At 47.0% G+C, this 20,401-nt stretch overlaps 1 protein-coding gene across 3 annotated transcripts in view; it reads left to right on the top strand.

Annotated features, from left to right (window-relative positions):
- The window catches only part of NDUFS1 (NADH:ubiquinone oxidoreductase core subunit S1), a 490,208-nt gene that overhangs the window by 198,642 nt on the left and 271,165 nt on the right, over positions 1 to 20,401 (top strand). For all 3 annotated transcript variants that reach the window (XM_069225983.1, XM_069225982.1, XM_069225981.1), the window contains one exon: positions 10,734 to 10,848. In XM_069225983.1, the coding sequence (XP_069082084.1) occupies positions 10,734 to 10,848 (115 nt within the window). The remainder of the gene's footprint in view (positions 1 to 10,733; positions 10,849 to 20,401) is intronic.

The raw sequence follows: 20,401 nt of genomic DNA on the forward strand, positions 1-20,401 counted from the left end.
TCCCTGTTTAGCATTGTCTTTTAGAGTTTAAAAGTTTGTTAAAAGTTTGAAATTAGATTCTAGAAACAGTTTTAGATTCTTTAAAAAGTATTCCAACTCTTAGCAGAATAATGTCTGATACAGAGATGCAGGTGGTGGAACTCGACACCACACCTTACCTCCATCTTAAGATGAGGGAGCTAAGGTCTCTCTGTAATATAAAGAAAATAACCATTGGCTCCAGACCTACCAAAATTCAGCTCCAGGAGCTGTTGGCAGAGTTTGAAAAAGCCAACCCCTCTGATGATGACATCACAGAGGAAGAAATTAGTGACTTGGAGGCCAATGTCCCTCCTCCAGTCCTAAATAGGGAGAACAGGACCCCTCAAGTCCTGTCTCCAACTGTGTTAGTCAGAAATAGTGAGTCCCTCACAGGAGGGTCCCACATTTCTGAAATCACTGAGGATGCTCTCAGTGAAGATGACCTCCTGTTAGCCAGGATGGCCAAAAGATTGGCTTTAGAGAGACAGCTCCTAGCCATAGAAAGGGAAAGACAAGAGATGGGCCTAGGACCCATCAATGGTGGCAGCAATATAAATAGGGTCAGAGATTCTCCTGACATGTTAAAAATCCCCAAAGGGATTGTGACAAAATTTGAAGATGGTGATGACATCACCAAGTGGTTCACAGCTTTTGAGAGGGCTTGTGTAACCAGGAAAGTGAACAGATCTCACTGGGGTGCTCTCCTTTGGGAAATGTTCACTGGAAAGTGTAGGGATAGACTCCTCACACTCTCTGGAAAAGATGCAGAATCTTATGACCTCATGAAGGGTACCCTGATTGAGGGCTTTGGATTCTCCACTGAGGAGTACAGGATTAGGTTCAGGGGGGCTCAAAAATCCTCGAGCCAGACCTGGGTTGACTTTGTTGACTACTCAGTGAAAACACTAGATGGTTGGATTCAAGGCAGTGGTGTAAGTAATTATGATGGGCTGTACAATTTATTTGTGAAAGAACACCTGTTAAGTAATTGTTTCAATGATAAACTGCATCAGCATCTGGTAGACCTAGGACCAATTTCTCCCCAAGAATTGGGAAAGAAGGCGGACCATTGGGTCAAGACAAGGGTGTCCAAGACTTCAACAGGGGGTGACCAAAAGAAAGGGGTCACAAAGACTCCCCAGGGGAAGGGTGATGAGACAACCAAAACTAAAAATAGTAAAGAGTCTTCTACAGGCCCCCAAAAACCTGCACAGGAGGGTGGGCCCAGAGCCTCTTCACAAAACAATGGGTACAAGGGTAAAAACTTTGATCCCAAAAAGGCCTGGTGTCATAGCTGTAAACAGCATGGACACCAAACTGGAGACAAGGCCTGTCCCAAGAAAGGTTCCACTCCAAACTCCCATCCAGGTAACACTGGTATGGCTAGTCTCCAAGTGGGATCAACAGTGTGCCCAGAGCAAATCAGGGTCCACACTGAAGCTATTCTAGTTTCTGAGGGTGGGGTGGATTTAGCCACACTAGCTGTCTGGCCGCCTAACATGCAAAAATACAGACAGCAACTCTTAATTAATGGGACTAGAATAGAGGGCCTGAGGGATACAGGTGCCAGTGTCACCATGGTGACAGAGAAACTGGTTTCCCCTGGCCAATACCTGACTGGAAAAACTTACACAGTCACCAACGCTGACAATCAGAAAAAAGTACATCCCATGGCAATGGTTACTTTAGAATGGGGAGGGGTCAATGGCCTGAAACAGGTGGTGGTCTCCTCAAATATCCCAGTGGACTGTCTGCTTGGAAATGACCTGGAGTCCTCAGCATGGGCTGAGGTAGAACTAAAAACCCATGCAGCAATGCTGGGTATCCCTGAACTGGTGTGTGGGAAAACAAGAGCACAATGCAAGGCACAGGGTGAAAAAGTAGAGCTGGAGTCTGGCAAAATGGCCCAGCCTACCAAGAGAACAGGAAAGTCAGTTGGGAAACCAACTGCAACACAGCAAAAGAAAGGGAACCTCTCTTCTCAGGAAGAAGTTCTGCCCTCTGAGGGAACTGAGCCTTTGGAGCTTGAACCTTATCAGGTTGAGCTCTTAGGCCCAGGGGGACCCTCAAGGGAGGAGCTGTGTAAGGGACAAGAAACCTGTCCCTCTCTTGAAGGCCTTAGGCAGCAAGCTGCTGAAGAGTCCAAAGGCAAGAAAAATGGAACGCATAGGGTCTATTGGGAAGATGGACTCCTGTACACTGAGGCCAGAGACCCCAAACCTGGTGCCACTAGGAGAGTGGTAGTGCCTCAGCTGTTCAGGAAGTTCATCCTAACATTGGCCCATGACATTCCCCTTGCTGGACATTTGGGACAAACCAAGACGTGGGAGAGGTTAGTCAACCACTTCTACTGGCCCAATATGTCCAACATGGTTAAGGAGTTTTGCCTCTCCTGCCCCACCTGTCAAGCCAGTGGTAAGACAGGTGGGCATCCAAAGGCCCCCCTCATTCCACTTCCAGTGGTGGGGGTTCCCTTTGAAAGAGTGGGTGTGGACATAGTTGGTCCACTAGAACCTCCCACAGCCTCAGGAAATATGTATATCCTGGTAGTAGTGGATCATGCTACCAGGTATCCTGAAGCTATTCCCCTTAGGTCGACTACTGCCCCGGCAGTAGCCAAGGCCCTCATTGGTATCTTTACCAGAGTGGGTTTCCCTAAGGAGGTGGTGTCCGACAGAGGTACCAACTTCATGTCAGCATACCTAAAGCACATGTGGAATGAGTGTGGAGTGACTTATAAATTCACTACACCATACCATCCACAAACTAATGGCTTGGTTGAGAGATTCAACAAGACATTAAAAGGCATGATCATGGGGCTCCCAGAAAAGCTCAAAAGGAGATGGGATGTCCTCTTGCCATGTCTGCTTTTCGCTTACAGAGAGGTGCCACAGAAGGGAGTAGGATTCTCACCCTTTGAACTTCTGTTTGGTCATCCTGTAAAGGGACCACTTGCCCTTGTTAAAGAAGGCTGGGAGAGACCTCTCCATGAGCCTAAACAGGACATAGTGGACTATGTACTTGGCCTTCGCTCTAGAATGGCAGAGTACATGGAAAAGGCAACCAAAAACCTTGAGGCCAGCCAACAGCTCCAGAAGTTTTGGTATGACCAAAAGGCTGCACTGGTTGAGTTCCAACCAGGGCAGAAAGTCTGGGTTCTGGAGCCTGTGGCTCCCAGGGCACTCCAGGACAAATGGAGTGGCCCTTACCCAGTGCTAGAAAGGAAGAGTCAGGTCACCTACCTGGTGGACCTGGGCACAAGCAGGAGCCCCAAGAGGGTGATCCATGTGAACCGCCTTAAGCTCTTCCATGACAGGGCTGATGTGAATCTGTTGATGGTAACAGATGAGGATCAGGAGGCAGAGAGTGAACCTCTCCCTGATCTTCTGTCATCAGACCCAAAAGATGGCACAGTAGATGGAGTGATCTACTCAGACACCCTCTCTGGCCAACAACAAGCTGATTGTAGGAGAGTCCTACAACAGTTTCCTGAACTCTTCTCCTTAACCCCTGGTCAGACACACCTGTGTACCCATGATGTGGACACAGGAGACAGCATGCCTGTCAAGAACAAAATCTTTAGACAATCTGACCATGTTAAGGAAAGCATCAAGGTGGAAGTCCACAAGATGCTGGAATTGGGAGTAATTGAGCGCTCTGACAGCCCCTGGGCTAGCCCAGTGGTCTTAGTCCCCAAACCTCACACCAAAGATGGAAAGAAAGAGATGAGGTTTTGTGTGGACTACAGAGGGCTCAATTCTGTCACCAAGACAGATGCTCATCCAATTCCAAGAGCCGATGAGCTCATAGACAAATTAGGTGCTGCCAAATTCTTAAGTACCTTTGACTTGACAGCAGGGTACTGGCAAATAAAAATGGCACCTGGAGCAAAAGAGAAAACAGCATTCTCCACACCTGATGGGCATTATCAGTTTACTGTTATGCCCTTTGGTTTAAAGAATGCCCCTGCCACCTTCCAAAGGTTGGTGAATCAAGTCCTTGCTGGCTTGGAGTCCTTTAGCACAGCTTATCTTGATGATATTGCTGTCTTTAGCTCCACCTGGCAGGATCACCTGGTCCACCTGAAGAAGGTTTTGAAGGCTCTGCAATCTGCAGGCCTCTCTATCAAGGCATCCAAATGCCAGATAGGGCAGGGAACTGTGGTTTACTTGGGACACCTTGTAGGTGGAGGCCAAGTTCAGCCACTCCAACCCAAGATCCAGACTATTCTGGACTGGGTAGCTCCAAAAACCCAGACTCAAGTCAGGGCATTCCTTGGCTTGACTGGGTACTATAGGAGGTTTGTGAAGGGATATGGATCCATTGTGACAGCCCTCACTGAACTCACCTCCAAGAAAATGCCCAAGAAAGTGAACTGGACTGTGGAATGCCAACAGGCCTTTGACACCCTGAAACAAGCAATGTGCTCAGCACCAGTTCTAAAAGCTCCAGATTATTCTAAGCAGTTCATTGTGCAGACTGTTGCCTCTGAACATGGGATAGGGGCAGTTTTGTCCCAAACAAATGATGATGGCCTTGACCAGCCTGTTGCTTTCATTAGCAGGAGGTTACTCCCCAGGGAGCAGCGTTGGAGTGCCATTGAGAGGGAGGCCTTTGCTGTGGTTTGGTCCCTGAAGAAGCTGAGACCATACCTCTTTGGGACTCACTTCCTAGTTCAAACTGACCACAGACCTCTCAAATGGCTGATGCAAATGAAAGGTGAAAATCCTAAACTGTTGAGGTGGTCCATCTCCCTACAGGGAATGGACTTTATAGTGGAACACAGACCTGGGACTGCCCATGCCAATGCAGATGGCCTTTCCAGGTTCTTCCACTTAGAAAATGAAGACTCTCTTGGGAAAGGTTAGTCTCATCCTCTTTCGTTTGGGGGGGGGTTGTGTAAGGAAATGCCTCCTTGGCATGGTTGCCCCCTGACTTTTTGCCTTTGCTGATGCTATGTTTACAATTGAAAGTGTGCTGAGGCCTGCTAACCAGGCCCCAGCACCAGTGTTCTTTCCCTAACCTGTACTTTTGTATCCACAATTGGCAGACCCTGGCATCCAGATAAGTCCCTTGTAACTGGTACTTCTAGTACCAAGGGCCCTGATGCCAAGGAAGGTCTCTAAGTGTTGCAGCATGTCTTATGCCACCCTGGAGACCTCTCACTCAGCACAGACACCCTGCTTGCCAGCTTGTGTGTGCTAGTGAGGACAAAACGAGTAAGTCGACATGGCACTCCCCTCAGGGTGCAATGCCAGCCTCTCACTGCCTATGCAGTATAGGTAAGACACCCCTCTAGCAGGCCTTACAGCCCTAAGGCAGGGTGCACTATACCATAGGTGAGGGTACCAGTGCATGAGCATGGTACCCCTACAGTGTCTAAACAAAACCTTAGACATTGTAAGTGCAGGGTAGCCATAAGAGTATATGGTCTGGGAGTTTGTCAAACACGAACTCCACAGCACCATAATGGCTACACTGAAAACTGGGAAGTTTGGTATCAAACTTCTCAGCACAATAAATGCACACTGATGCCAGTGTACATTTTATTGTAAAATACACCCCAGAGGGCACCTTAGAGGTGCCCCCTGAAACTTAACCGACTATCTGTGTAGGCTGACTAGTTTTAGCAGCCTGCCACAAACCGAGACATGTTGCTGGCCCCATGGGGAGAGTGCCTTTGTCACTCTGAGGCCAGTAACAAAGCCTGCACTGGGTGGAGATGCTAACACCTCCCCCAGGCAGGAATTGTCACACCTGGCGGTGAGCCTCAAAGGCTCACCTCCTTTGTGCCAACCCAGCTAGTGGAGTTGCCCGCCCCCTCCGGCCAGGCCCCACTTTTGGCGGCAAGGCCGGAGAAAATAATGAGAAAAACAAGGAGGAGTCACTGGCCAGTCAGGACAGCCCCTAAGGTGTCCTGAGCTGAAGTGACTCTAACTTTTAGAAATCCTCCATCTTGCAGATGGAGGATTCCCCCAATAGGGTTAGGATTGTGACCCCCTCCCCTTGGGAGGAGGCACAAAGAGGGTGTACCCACCCTCAGGGCTAGTAGCCATTGGCTACTAACCCCCCAGACCTAAACACGCCCTTAAATTTAGTATTTAAGGGCTACCCTGAACCCTAGAAAATTAGATTCCTGCAACTACAAGAAGAAGGACTGCCCAGCTGAAAACCCCTGCAGCGGAAGACCAGAAGACGACAACTGCCTTGGCTCCAGAAACTCATCGGCCTGTCTCCTGCCTTCCAAAGATCCTGCTCCAGCGATGCCTTCCAAAGGGACCAGCGACCTCGACATCCTCTGAGGACTGCCCCTGCTTCGAAAAGACAAGAAACTCCCGAGGACAGCGGACCTGCTCCAAGAAAAGCTGCAACTTTGTTTCCAGCAGCTTTAAAGAACCCTGCAAGCTCCCCGCAAGAAGCGTGAGACTTGCAACACTGCACCCGGCGACCCCGACCCGGCTGGTGGAGAACCGACACCTCAGGAGGGACCCCAGGACTACTCTGATACTGTGAGTACCAAAACCTGTCCCCCCTGAGCCCCCACAGCGCCGCCTGCAGAGGGAATCCCGAGGCTTCCCCTGACCGCGACTCTTTGAATCCAAAGTCCCGACACCTGGGAGAGACCCTGCACCCGCAGCCCCCAGGACCTGAAGGACCGGACTTTCACTGGAGAAGTGACCCCCAGGAGTCCCTCTCCCTTGCCCAAGTGGAGGTTTCCCCGAGGAACCCCCCCCTTGCCTGCCTGCAGCGCTGAAGAGATCCCGAGATCTCTCATAGACTAACATTGCGAACCCGACGCTTGTTTCTACACTGCACCCGGCCGCCCCCGCGCCGCTGAGGGTGAAATTTCTGTGTGGGCTTGTGTCCCCCCCGGTGCCCTACAAAACCCCCCTGGTCTGCCCTCCGAAGACGCGGGTACTTACCTGCAAGTAGACCGGAACCGGGGCACCCCCTTCTCTCCATTCTAGCCTATGTGTTTTGGGCACCACTTTGAACTCTGCACCTGACCGGCCCTGAGCTGCTGGTGTGGTGACTTTGGGGTTGCTCTGAACCCCCAACGGTGGGCTACCTTGGACCAAGAACTGAGCCCTGTAAGTGTCTTACTTACCTGGTTAACCTAACAAATACTTACCTCCCCTAGGAACTGTGAAAATTGCACTAAGTGTCCACTTTTAAAACAGCTATTTGTGAATAACTTGAAAAGTATACATGCAATTTTGATGATTTGAAGTTCCTAAAGTACTTACCTGCAATACCTTTCGAATGAGATATTACATGTAGAATTTGAACCTGTGGTTCTTAAAATAAACTAAGAAAATATATTTTTCTATACAAAAACCTATTGGCTGGATTTGTCTCTGAGTGTGTGTACCTCATTTATTGTCTATGTGTAGGTACAACAAATGCTTAACACTACTCCTTGGGTAAGCCTACTGCTCGACCACACTACCACAAAATAGAGCATTAGTATTATCTCTTTTTGCCACTATCTTACCTCTAAGGGGAACCCTTGGACTCTGTGCATGCTATTCCTTACTTTGAAATAGCACATACAGAGCCAACTTCCTACACTCTGTTTTCTCAAAACTGTTTAACTTGCTAAAGTGAAACAAAGTTACATTGATATCTATGTTGAATACTTAATTGCAAAAGTACTTACCTTCAAACTGAATCTTGTGGTTCTAGAAGTAAAGTAACAGAACATATTTTTCTATAAAAGCCAATTGGCCTGGAGTTAAGTCTTTGAGTGTGTGCCTCATTTATTGCCTGTGTGTGTACAACAAATACTTTGCACTACCCTCTGATAAACCTAACTGCTCGACCACTCTACCACAATAGAGAGCATTAGTATTAGCTAGTTTAGCCTCTGTTAAGCCTCTGGGGAATCCCTGGACTCTCTGCACACTGTATCTCATTTTGATATAGTATATACAGAGCCAGCTTCCTACATTCAGTCTCTTCTCCCTCAGTTTCAGCGCACATACCCAGTCAGGGCTATTATGCACCTGTTTGGGAAGATGGCGTGTACTGCATTGCCATCATTCCATATTCCAGACTTCACATGTGTGCCCTACAGCAGTATCTGTTTCGTCGGTGGTCCCAGTCACATGGTCACCTGGAATATCTAGTGTTGTTTGACCTCCATACTCAATGCTATCTGCAATGATGGAACACTACCAACCCGTTGGAAGGGCAGCCTTTTTGGACCCTGCGTCTCAGGTCATTGTGACCACATCACTGACGAGTTGGAGTGCTCACCTTTGAGACCTCACAGTACAGGGCTTCTGAAATCTCAGTCACCAATACCTGCATATCAATTACAATTACCTCGAGCTTCAGGCAGTGTTTCTAGCTCTGAAAGTATTTTTTCATCGCCTGTCTCACAAGGTTGTCTTAGTCCGCATGGACAACATGACAGCCATGTATTATCTACAGAAACGCGGTGGGTTTGAACACTGTGTCATATTGTCACAACTCTCATAAACAATATGGAAGTGGGCTCTCAACCACCACTTTCACCAGGTGGCAGAGTATCCCGGATCTAGCAAAATCAAATCAAGGTTTATAAAGCACAGCTACTCCCATGTAAGGGTCTCAAGGTGCAGAGGGGGTTTGTCCTCTGAGCAACAAGTCCACAAATGGGATCTCCCCACGCAAGTCCTTCAAACATACTTCGCAAAGTAAGGAGCTCCTCAGATGGACTTTTTTGCCACAGCAGAAAACGCAAAATGTCCAAGCGTTGCCTCCAGGCACCCACACCCTCTGTCCAAAGGCAACGCTCTATGGATGAAATGGTCAGTAATATTTGCTTACGCTTTTCCACCTCTCCCTTTCATTCCATTTCTGGTTTGGAGGATCAGGCAAACTTCTCTCACCATGATTCTTGTAACTCCCACTTAGACGCGTTAGCCATGGTTCACTACATTTCTGGACCTATCAGTAGTTCCCCACAAGAAGCTTCCCAACAGACTGGACCTTCTTACTCAAAAATCAAGGACAAATCAGACATCCAGACCCCAGGTCATGCAACCTTGCGATAAGGCTCCTGAAGTCATAGAGCTTGGTTGCTTAGGATTGCCGGTGGAATGTATGGACATTCTCAGAGAAGTTTGCAGACCCACATCTAGAGCATGTTATACTGCAAAATGGAAACGTTGTTTGCTACTGCCAACCCAAACGTATTGGCCCTATTAAAGCTACTGTTCAAGGCATCGTTTGTTATTTGCTCCTTTTACAAAAAGCAAATTTAGCTTACACTTTCTTTCGCCTCCACCTCCCAGCTATAGCTGCATTTCTACAGAAAACATAGTTCTTTGTTCAGAATCCCAGTAATTTATGCTTTCATGGAAGGCCTTAAAAGGATCATTACACCCAGGGTGCCTTCTGCATCATCTTGGAACCTCATAATTGTGTTTGCCAGGCTCATAGACCCCTCCTTTTGAGCCACTTCATTCATGTCCTCTTCAATACCTTTTTCGGAAGGTGGCTTTCTTAGTTGCCATCACATCACTCAGGCTGTCAGTGAGCTCCAGGCCCTAACCTTGGAATAATCCTTGTTCCAAATTTAGAGAGACCAGGTGGTCCTTCGCACAAAGCCAAAGTTGCTTTCTAAAGTGGTTTCACAATTCCATATAAACCAATCCATTGAGCTACCAGTCTTCTTTCCGCAGCCCAACTCTGTTGTGGAAAGAGCTCTCCACACTGTAGATGTTAAAAGAGCACTCCTGTTTTACACTGACAGAACCAAAGAGCCTTTTCACTACCTCACCAGTGGCAGTTCAATATCAAAAACAGCATAGCTAGATTAAGTGCATGCAAACTTGCTATGTGAAAGCAAAGAGACAGTTACCTGTTACTCCTAGAGCACATTCTACTAGGAATAAAGGTGCTACTATGGCTTTCCTTGTACTCATCCCTCTAGCTGGCATTTGTAGAGAAGCTACATGGTCTACACCACATGCATTTACAAAACATTGCTGTGTGGATGTTCTACCACATCAGCAAGCCAATGTAGATCAGGCTGTGTTACAAACACTTTTCCAGTCGACTGTAACTCCCACAGGTTAACAATGTTTTTATAGAGGGACTGCTTTACAATCTATGCAGAGCATGTGTATCTACAGCCACATATGCCATCAAACGAAAAATGTTACTTACCCAGTAAGCATCTGTTCGTGGCAGGTACTGCTGTAGATTCACATGCTCCTTCCCTCCTCCCCAGATGCCTGTGGCCGTTCCATTTCCCTTTTATGTGTATATATTTGTACATATGTAGTTACATTTGCCTGGACATCTTTCTCAATAGTTCCTCTACACTCCTTTTCTCACCGTTCTGCTGGAAAACAATTTAACAAAGAATTTGATGCCCAAGCGCACTGTCACTGAGAGGAGGATTCACTCGATCCAGTGACTTGAAACGTTTCTTCGAAGAAAAACAACTTGCACCATGTGGGACCCACAACTGGAGGGCAGGAGTATGCAGAGCATGTGAATCTACAGCACTTGATGCCACGAACAGATGCTTACTGGGTATGTAAAATTTTCGATATATGACAAATCTCTATTGTGATTATCTTAATTGATAATCCATGATTATTTTCTGCTAACCAATGAGATAATGGTTTCAAGAAGTGTCCCAAGTCTTTTCTGTTGGTGCATTACTGTAGATGGCGTTACCATTTTTGTTTATGCTTGTTCTTTCTTTTGTACAGGTTTGCTTATGATGGGTTGAAACGCCAGAGACTGACCCAGCCCATGGTTAGAAATGAAAAGGGGCAGTTGATCCAGACATCCTGGGAGGATGTTCTTACCCGAGTAGCTGGAGTGGTATGTGTCAGTCAGGAATATAATGAGGGGAATAAAGACTACGTTGGGAACAGTTTGAAATTATTAGCTACATTTGTTTACTATGTTCCAGTACTATCGTAAGCATAGTCTTAAATGTCAGAACTTTATGTGGACCTATTTATATCTAAGTGGTGGTGATAGAACCTCTGTAATTACAGTTAAGCTATGTGCATTTAATTAGCTACTAACAGCATCTGTATTGTCCGCTTGTGCTTTTGAAATTGGGGCTCCCTTTGCAGTTGCGGGATACTTATTGACCAGAGTCAGAGTGCTCTGTTGTTGTTTTTGCATTGTTTTAATTTGAGTAATGGTGGATAAGAACCATCAATCTTGGCCACTGATGAATATTATTGGATATGGTTAGTCAATGTTTTTCATTCTTCACTTTTGATATTTAGAAATGCTTAAGGTGGGAAAAGATGGGCGGATTTGTCATTTTGTTTCTCATTGTGTTGTTTTGTCACAGCTGCAAGATTGATGATGGTCAGAGCAACACTAAACTGACTTCTATGTGCTTTTAGCATTTGATGTAATTCTGCCCATTATTTTTGGAGAACTTTGCTAAAAGTGCAGGAAAACCTTTTTTGCAGTTTAGACAGGAACGGTTCTGAAATGTACAGATGTCCAAGGACCTCCGAATTAGAATCTGAACTACGAATGTGATTTGACTTAAAAATGTTGCTCCACTGTTTAGGAGATCTGTGAAATTCTCAGCCCTCATTTTGGGGAAGGAATTACTGCGAGACTGGATCTCTGGAGAGTAGGCACATCAGTCTCAAAGAAGGGTTGGTCGATTCCCAGAGAAGTAGGAAATGCCCATTTCGCCAATGGCACCTCCAAACATAATTTAAGGGCTACAAATCATTATGCATATTTGTTCATCCTTTGCCAAACGTACACTAAGGTGGGTTTAACGTCTGTGTTGCTGTCAGCCCCAGGCGTAAGCACAATCCATACTTTGCTTTTTCATACACTGAAAAACAATAATGGCCTGCTATCTTGTGCCTCAGTTACTATCTAGTACCCCAGTTACTATCTAGTACCCCAGTTACTATCTAGTACTTGGAACAAAGCAACCATAGAAAATATAATTTGTATTGCATTTAACGTTGGTTCTTAGTGACAGATCTGCATGAAACCTTTCAAAACCCATTATTTTTATGTATGTTTGACCTTTAGAAGAGGAAGGGAGTTACAGTGGGCAGCAGAGCCAAATTGGAATTTTGCACTGAAATTACCATAGCAAACACTTTGAAATGGAGAGTAAAAAAACACTGCACTAAGCCCATTTTTAGTGAGCGTTCCCAGGAATGGTTCTGGGCAGGAAATTTAACTGATGCCTTCTCCCTAGAGGTTTCTGCAAACTGGAGGCAGGAATAGTTGACCTGCATTGTGTTTGATGGGTGATTGCTGTTGCTGTTTTAAATGGTACTGGGGAAGAGGAGTAAGTATTGCAGTATGACCTAAAACAGGAAAAACATTCTCAATTTAGTTATTTACGGATCATAATTCCAAATGGAAAACAGTTGATATTACCTGTCAGCCATTTACCTACTTTTGATCTTGCCATCCTATTTTATCTAAGTGTACTATGCGTCTTACTCAGTTGCTTCCAAATGTGCATCATGAAGCCAGCATCTCAAGATTGTTCCCATAGCCTGTGTTGTTTTTTCAGTAGGCACTCTCACTTCGTTTAAGACCACTAAGTGGTCAAATAGAAAACTGCTTTTATAGCTGTTAAAATACACAGCTTTGTGCACCTGTAGACTACACATGCAAATGTCCTGCACCACACTCAGTTCTTTGCATATGCACACCTTGCCAGCTTAGATCAGTAATAAAAAAGTATCCAATTTGTGGATGATTTTTATGTTTTTTAAAGTTCCTAAGAGTAATTCAGTCAATTTAAAGGAAACTTCATAATTTTCTGCGAAATGGCTCTTTCCCTTTCTTAAGCTCTTCATTGAAGCAGCAGCAATTGAGGACAAAAGAGAGTGTGGAAAAAGGGCCACATCAGTCAGCTTATATAAAAAGTTTATCCAGAAAGTTCTGGGTATATTTTGCTTTGGCAGGAAGCGTGTGGGTTGCCATTAGGTGACTAAACACGTTCTTCCGGATGGAGGTCTGACCAATAACATATTCCTTGTCCTCCAGTCTGAGAGTAATGAAGTTACTCTAAAGAAAAGTTTAACCTGCAAATAATAGTTAGGACCCCCTCTCCCTTTTTTTTTTTTTATTTAGGTCACAACCTACCAGACAGCCCAGCTGGCTGGTATGCTAAAGACCTCTCGGGAACTTTCAGAAAGTTGACCTAGGGATGCATTCGACTCGTTGATTACCATTGCCTTTATAACTCACACTTTCTGGCTTTCCATTTGCTTACTTTATTTTTTTAGGCTCCCCATGTTCATTTCATCCCTCCTCTTGCCTAAACTGTGTTTTGGTATTCTTCCACAAACTCACTTTCTGTTAACAGGCCTTTAAATCTTGTTCATATCTCGCCATGCTGTTCATTCAGAGATCGAGGCTAAAAGCCAGGTGCTGTCTTCCAAGGGCGCTTCTTTGCTTTTCTTTCTTTTAACTTCAAAGTGAGAGGATTTAAATGACAACCTTGCCGGGCACGTGGGATAGGAAAGCTTTAGCATGCAACAACGTTAAAATTAACTGTGTAAGTATTACAGAGAATATCAGAATTATGAATGCACAAATGAAGCACATTTATTTCTGAAGTTTTGTCTGTGCACTGTATAGTTTTATTAGTAAAACTGTATGTCTGTGCAAATGTAATGGTCATTTCAATTTAAAATGTGTTGTCTGTGATGGCAGTGTGCTACTGCACCATGAATACGCCACTCTGCGCCACTCATCTTTACACCAATCCATACCATTGCACTCTGTGCCACTTCACGCTACTCCTCTTTACCCTGTACCACTCGGCTCCATGCCTGTGCACTCTTCACCACACCACTGCACTCTTCGGCTCTGCACTCTACATTACTCCAGTTTAGGCCACACCAATCTACTCTCCACTACTCCATTCTGCGCCACTGTGCTCTACGCCACTCTGCAACACTGCACTCTATGGCAGTAGACTCTACGGCAGTGCACTGTACTCTGATCCTCTACTCTATGCCCCTGCACGCTACCCCAGTCCACTGTATACCACTCTAATGTACTCTGCTCCACTGAATTCTCTGCCACTGCACTCTACACACCCTTACTCTGTGCCACTCTACCCAACTGCACTCTACCCTGCAGTGCTTCTCTCTACGACACTTTACTCTACTATGAAGCAATCTACTCTACGTCACTGCACTCTGTGCCACTCTGCTCCACTCCTCTCTGTGCCATTCTACTCCTAACCATTGCTTCCTACGCCAGTGCACTCTGCACAACTGAACTTTGCACTCTGACACTCTACTTTGCAGCCCTGCACTATCTGCCACTGAAGTCTACTAAACTTCACTCTATGCCACTGCACTCTTTGGCAATATACTCTGCATCACTCCATGCTACTCTACGCCACTGAACTTTGTGACACTCGACTCTCTGCACTTTTGCCACTGCACTCTGCCACTCAACACTACTCTGCACCACTGCCTACTGCATCACTCAACTCTACGTCACTCCATTCTGCACCTCTCCACACCACTGAACTCTTCTATGCACCTCTCCACGCCACTGCATTCTGTGCACCACTCCACTCCACCACTGCACTCTACTATGCCCCACTCTAATCTACAACGCTGCCTTGTACACCGCTGAATTCAATGCCACTGCACTCAGTGTGACTGCTTTCTACACCGCTATACTCTACACCAATGCACTCTACACCAATGCACTCTACACCAATGCTCTCTACACCAGTACATTCTACTCTGCCACTCCAGTGTATCCCAGCCTATGCGATTCCACACTATACCACTCCAGTACACAACTCTCTTCCACCCCACTCTGCAATACTTTGATCCGCTCTTCGCCATTCCACTATACAACACTTCGCGCCACTCTCCTCTATGCCAGTAACTTTTAGCCTTGCTGAACAGCAGCCATGCAGGTGAACAACATGGCTAAAGCACTTTGCCCAAGGCAGCATTAGCTCTTCCATAGGCGAGACCTATTGACTTTCCAAATGCTTGTTCAATATAGACAGTAGTCTGATGGGAATGTCACTATATTTAGTGCACTAGTATAAAATCTGCTTGTTCTTTATTACCAATTTAGTGATTACATTTACAGTAGTCCTCCTGTGTACCGGTAGGTGGCGTCATGGCTGTGCGACGACAATGTTCCGCTCAGGAATTTACATGTGAAGTTGTAAACAGGTGCCACCCATGCGCCCTAGTATCAGTTCCTGTCTTTCCGCCCTCATAGTGTTGAGGCCATTTTTCTTTTCAAAAAGTTTCTTACCTATCAGTGTGCAAGTACAATATCATCCACCAAAACTATATGGTTTAATCCACAAACAAATATCTGTGACAGGTTTGCCTGTGGTGCCTTAGTTTGGATCATATCTCCGAGGCCTGCATTGAATGTGCCTTAACATACTCTAAGGCCATTCGGGAATGGAAAACAAAGCTCTGCATTGTGAAGCACCGAAAAACTCCATGCCATCACCAGTCGAAGTAAAAGTCCTGTTCCCAAAGTCGTCCCATGGCAGACCTTCATTGTGTCGAAGTCTTTGAGCAAGACCTAAAAGAAGCTGAAGAAGTCCATGTGGAACTTGGCCCCTTACCGCCACTCTCAATCTCCAGAGAAGGCACAAGGGCATAACAATGCCTCCCAGTCTCACACCTGAAGTCGATCCTCTGTTCCTATTCCAACCCTTGTTTCTTGGCAGCCCGAGTTTCCACGACCAAGGTAGTCTCTTCAACAAATTAAGAAGTTTTGTGAGCCCATGCTTTGTCTCTTTGGCCTTCCCACTGGGCATCTGCAGCAGGTCTGACCTAGGCACCAGCTGGGCCCTCTGGACCCGATACAGGTTCGGCACCAGCTCCATTGCCATCTTCTGTCTGACGCTGCAACATACACCAGAGCATGGCCCATTGACACCGAACTCTGCTGCAGCCTGTGACTAATGCCTCTGATTCTGACTCATTGACCTTGTCGCTTGGACAGGCACTTATTCTTGTTTGGCACTGACTCAGATAACAATGCTTTTGACGCTTGGGATGGGTTTCCTCACCCATATACTGAGGAAAACGTCTATGAGGACCTCTAGGGTGCCAGTGGACTCTACACTTCACCAGACCCATGCCTGAGCTCTCCTGCTGGCCCTTCACCAGAAGAGTGCCTCTTTCACAATGATCAAGCAAAGGGCGAGTGAGATACTTTTACCTATGCTGCTCACTATGGAAGTTCCTGCCCTGCCCCGTGTGACCTAGACTGGTTAACTCAGAACCTCACTGAGATCCTTGTCGTGCAAGCTCCGGCAAGCGGGGTTAATCCCAACTGCTTTCCTACTACACCACCAAATAGGGAATCTAAATGGATTGAGACATTTGGGAAACCTATGACTTTCACTTCATTCAGTCAGCAGCAGCTGCCTTTTGGGTAGCTATTGCTGTTTGTGGCACAAATCCTTCAAGTAGTCCTTGATGATGTGCAATCCACTTTAATGCAGGTCATACAAGGAGGTTGTGATGCTACAAAGGTCACAATTGGGTGTGGCCTGAGGCCTACCGATACTTAAGTCAGAGACGTGGATGCCATTGGAGCCCCTTTGCAGACATGCTTACATGCTGTCTAGAGGCTTCTCTGGTGACTTCCAAGCTAGCGTTCTGGATCTGCCCTTGAATGGCTCCTGGCTTTTTGGAAATTAGGTAGACTCGAGCACTGTGAAGACACCAGGGCCCACAGCCCCCCCCGGTTAGTGTGTCCTTATTGGCTTACTGCCACTCTGACGGAAGCAGCATCCATCAGTCTCTGCCAGGGTGGCAACCAGTCACTTCAGACAAGTGGGTCCTTCAAATTGTCCAGCGAGGCTATGCGCAGGGTCACTGGAATGCAGGGGAGCACCAAATTATGCATCCGGGTTTACTAACTAATTGGGCAAGAAAAGGCAAAATATGTGGCGTATTGGAGCACATTTTTGATAATATTGCTTCATTATTCTGTACTTCTTTCACATGTTAATACCAACTGAATCTAGAAATAAGCAACGGAAAGATAACCAGTTAACCTTTGCGAAGGGCATTTTTAGTAACTTTTGTTCCATTTGAGCTCTAAACACTTTTGTTTGTTAAAATCTGCAGAGTATGAATTATGTGGCAAATAAGGGCATACCCATAATTCTAAATAAAAAAAAATCTGTGGCTGAAGAATTACATAATTCCATTGGCCCTGGCTATGTCGTACCATTTCTAGCCACACTGCTGCACCTTCTACCATTCTCAGAATTGCTGACAGCGGCCACTCGTCCCTTTAGCAGCAGGAAGTACAGACCATGCTCGCCAGAGGATCCTTTGAGGGAGTGCCTGTATCAGAAGTAGGCTTGGTGGCTAGTTCCACTCTTTTCTGGTGCCAAAGAAGGGTGGAAAGGACACCCTCAATCCTGGAAGGTGGATGGTAGTGTTGGATCTGCAGGCCTCTTTATTTCCACATTCCTATACTGCAGGCCCACAGGTTTTACCTGCGGTTAACAGTGGACCATGAGCATTTTTAGCTTGTTGTGCACCCCTTGGTCCTTCCCAGTGCCCCTCGGGTGTTCACGGAAGTGGTGGCATGGGTGCAGCACACCTTTTGAAGTCCGGAGTCTGTCTTCCCCTACCATGATGACTGGCTTCTGAAGGCAGGCTCACCCCAGACAATTGACACCCACATCGACTGCTGGAGTTGACTGAAGTACAAGCTTATTTCAAAATTCAGAGTAGTCCGCCAGTCGGGAAGAAGTCTTCCTTGTCTGTATTCCTGGGCTATTCAGTCAGTTCAGGCACTCTGTTCCAGATAACTGCAGGTGTTATATACATTTGGGCTCTGTAAGGAAATGCCTCCTTGGCATGGTTACCCCCTAACTTTTTGCCTTTGCTGATGCTAAGTTTTGATTGAAAGTGTGCTGGGACCCTGCTAACCAGGCCCCAGCACCAGTGTTCTTTCCCTAAACTGTACCTTTGTTTCCACAATTGGCACAACCCTGGCACTCAGATAAGTCCCTTGTAACTGGTCCCCCTGGTACCAAGGGCCCTGATGCCAGGGAAGGTCTCTAAGGGCTGCAGCATGTCTTATGCCACCCTGGGGACCCCTCACTCAGCACATGCACACTGCCTCACAACTTGTGTGTGCTGGTGGGGAGAAAATGACTAAGTCGACATGGCACTCCCCTCAGAGTGCCATGCCAACCTCACACTGCCTGTGGCATAGGTAAGTCACCCCTCTAGCAGGCCCTATAGCCCTAAGGCAGGGTGCACTATACCACAGGTAAGGGCATATGTGCATGAGCACTATGCCCCTACAGTGTCTAAGCAAAACCTTAGACATTGTAAGTGCAGGGTAGCCATAAGAGTATATGGTCTGGGAGTTTGTCAAACACGAACTCCACAGTTCCATAATGGCTACACTGAAATCTGGGAAGTTTGGTATCAAACTTCTCAGCACAATAAATGCATACTGATGCCAGTGTGTAACATACACCCATAGGGCATCTTAGAGATGCCCCCTGAATACCAACTCAACTTCTAGTGTGACCAGTTTCTGCCAGCCTGCCACAACCAGACGAGTTGCTGGCCACATGGGGAGAGTGCCTTTGTCACTCTGTGGCCAGCAACAAAAACCTGCACTGGGTGGAGGTGCTTCACACCTCCCCCTGCAGGAACTGTAACACCTGGCAGTGAGCCTCAAAGGCTCACCCCCTTTGTTACAGCGCCCCAGGGCATCCCAGCTAGTGGAGATGCCCGCTTCTCCGGCCACTGCCCCCACTTTTGGCGGCAAGGCTGGAGGAGATAATTAGAAAAACAAGGAGGAGTCACCCACTAGTTAGGACAGCCCCTAAGGTGCCCTGAGCTGAGGTGACCCCTGCCTTTTAGAAATCCTCCATCTTAGTTTTGGAGGATTCTCCCAATAGGATTAGGGATGTGCTCCCCTCCCCACAGGAAGGAGGCACAAAGAGGGTGTAGCCACCCTCCAGAACAGTAGGCATTGGCTATTGCCCTCCCAGACCTAAACACACCCCTCAATTTAGTATTTAGGAGGACCCCAGAACCCAGGAAATCAGATTCCTGCAACCTGAAGAAACAAGAAGGACTGCTGACCTACAAGCAAGCAGAGAAGACGGAAGACGACAACTGCTTTGACCCCAGCCCTACCGGCCTGTCTCCTGATTCGAAAACCTGCAACCAGTGACTCATCCAACAGAGACCAGCGACCTCTGAAGCCTCGGAGGACTGCCCTGACCCCCAGGACCAAGAAACTCGAGTGAGCAGCGGCTTTGCTCAAAAACAGCTACATCTTTGCTACAAAGAAACAACTTCCAAAGAATTCACTCTTTCTGCCGGAAGCGTGAGACTTCACACTCTGCACCCGACGCCCCGGCTCGAGATCCAGAGAAACACCACCACAGGGAGGACTCCCCGGCGACTGCGACCCTGTGAGTAGCCCGAGATGATCCCCCCCCCCCGGTCCCCTACAGCGACGCCTGCAGAGAATCCAGAGGCCCTGACCACGACTGCCTGTAACAAGGGACCCGACGCCTGGACCAAGCACTGCCCCCGTAGCCCCCATGACCTGAAGGAACCGAACCTCAGTGCAGGAGTGACCCCAGGCGACCGTCTGCCGAGCCCAGGTGGTGGCTGTCCCGAGAAGCCCCTCCCCTGTGCCTGCCTGCACCACTAGTGACCCCCGGGTCCCTCAATTGTTTCCTATCTAAAACACGACGCCTGCTTTGCACACTGCATCTGGCCGCCCCTGTGCCGCTGAGGGTGTGTTTTGTGTGCCTACTTGTGTCCCCCCCCCAGTGCTCCTCAAAACCCCCCTGGTCTGCCCCCGAGGACGCGGGTACTTATCTGCTGACAGACTGGAACCGGAGCACCCCTGTTCTCCATAGGCGCCTATGTGTTTTGGGCACCTCTTTGACCTCTGCACCTGACCAGCCCTGACCTGCTGGTGTGGAAACTTTGGGGTTGCCTTGAACCCCCAACGGTGGGCTGCCTATGCCCAGGAACTGAGACTTGTAAGTGTCTTACTTACCTCACAATCTAACCTTTACTTACCTCCCCCAGGAACTGTTGATTTTTGCACTTTGTCCACTTTTAAAATAGCTTATTGCCATTTTAACAAATACTGTATATGATATTGCTTTTATTCAAAGTTCCTTACTTACCTATGTGGAGTACCTTGCATTTTCATGTATTTACTTCAAATCCTGAATCTTGTGGTTCTAAAATAAATTAAGAAAATATATTTTTCTATATAAAAACTATTGGCCTGGAGTTAAGTCTTTGAGTGTGTGTTCCTCATTTATTGCCTGTGTGTGTACAACAAATGCTTAACACTACCCTCTGATAAGCCTACTGCTCGACCACATTACCACAAAATAGAG

The sequence above is a fragment of the Pleurodeles waltl genome, chromosome 3_1, assembly GCF_031143425.1.
Source record: "Pleurodeles waltl isolate 20211129_DDA chromosome 3_1, aPleWal1.hap1.20221129, whole genome shotgun sequence".
NCBI classification, from domain to species: Eukaryota; Metazoa; Chordata; class Amphibia; order Caudata; family Salamandridae; genus Pleurodeles; species Pleurodeles waltl.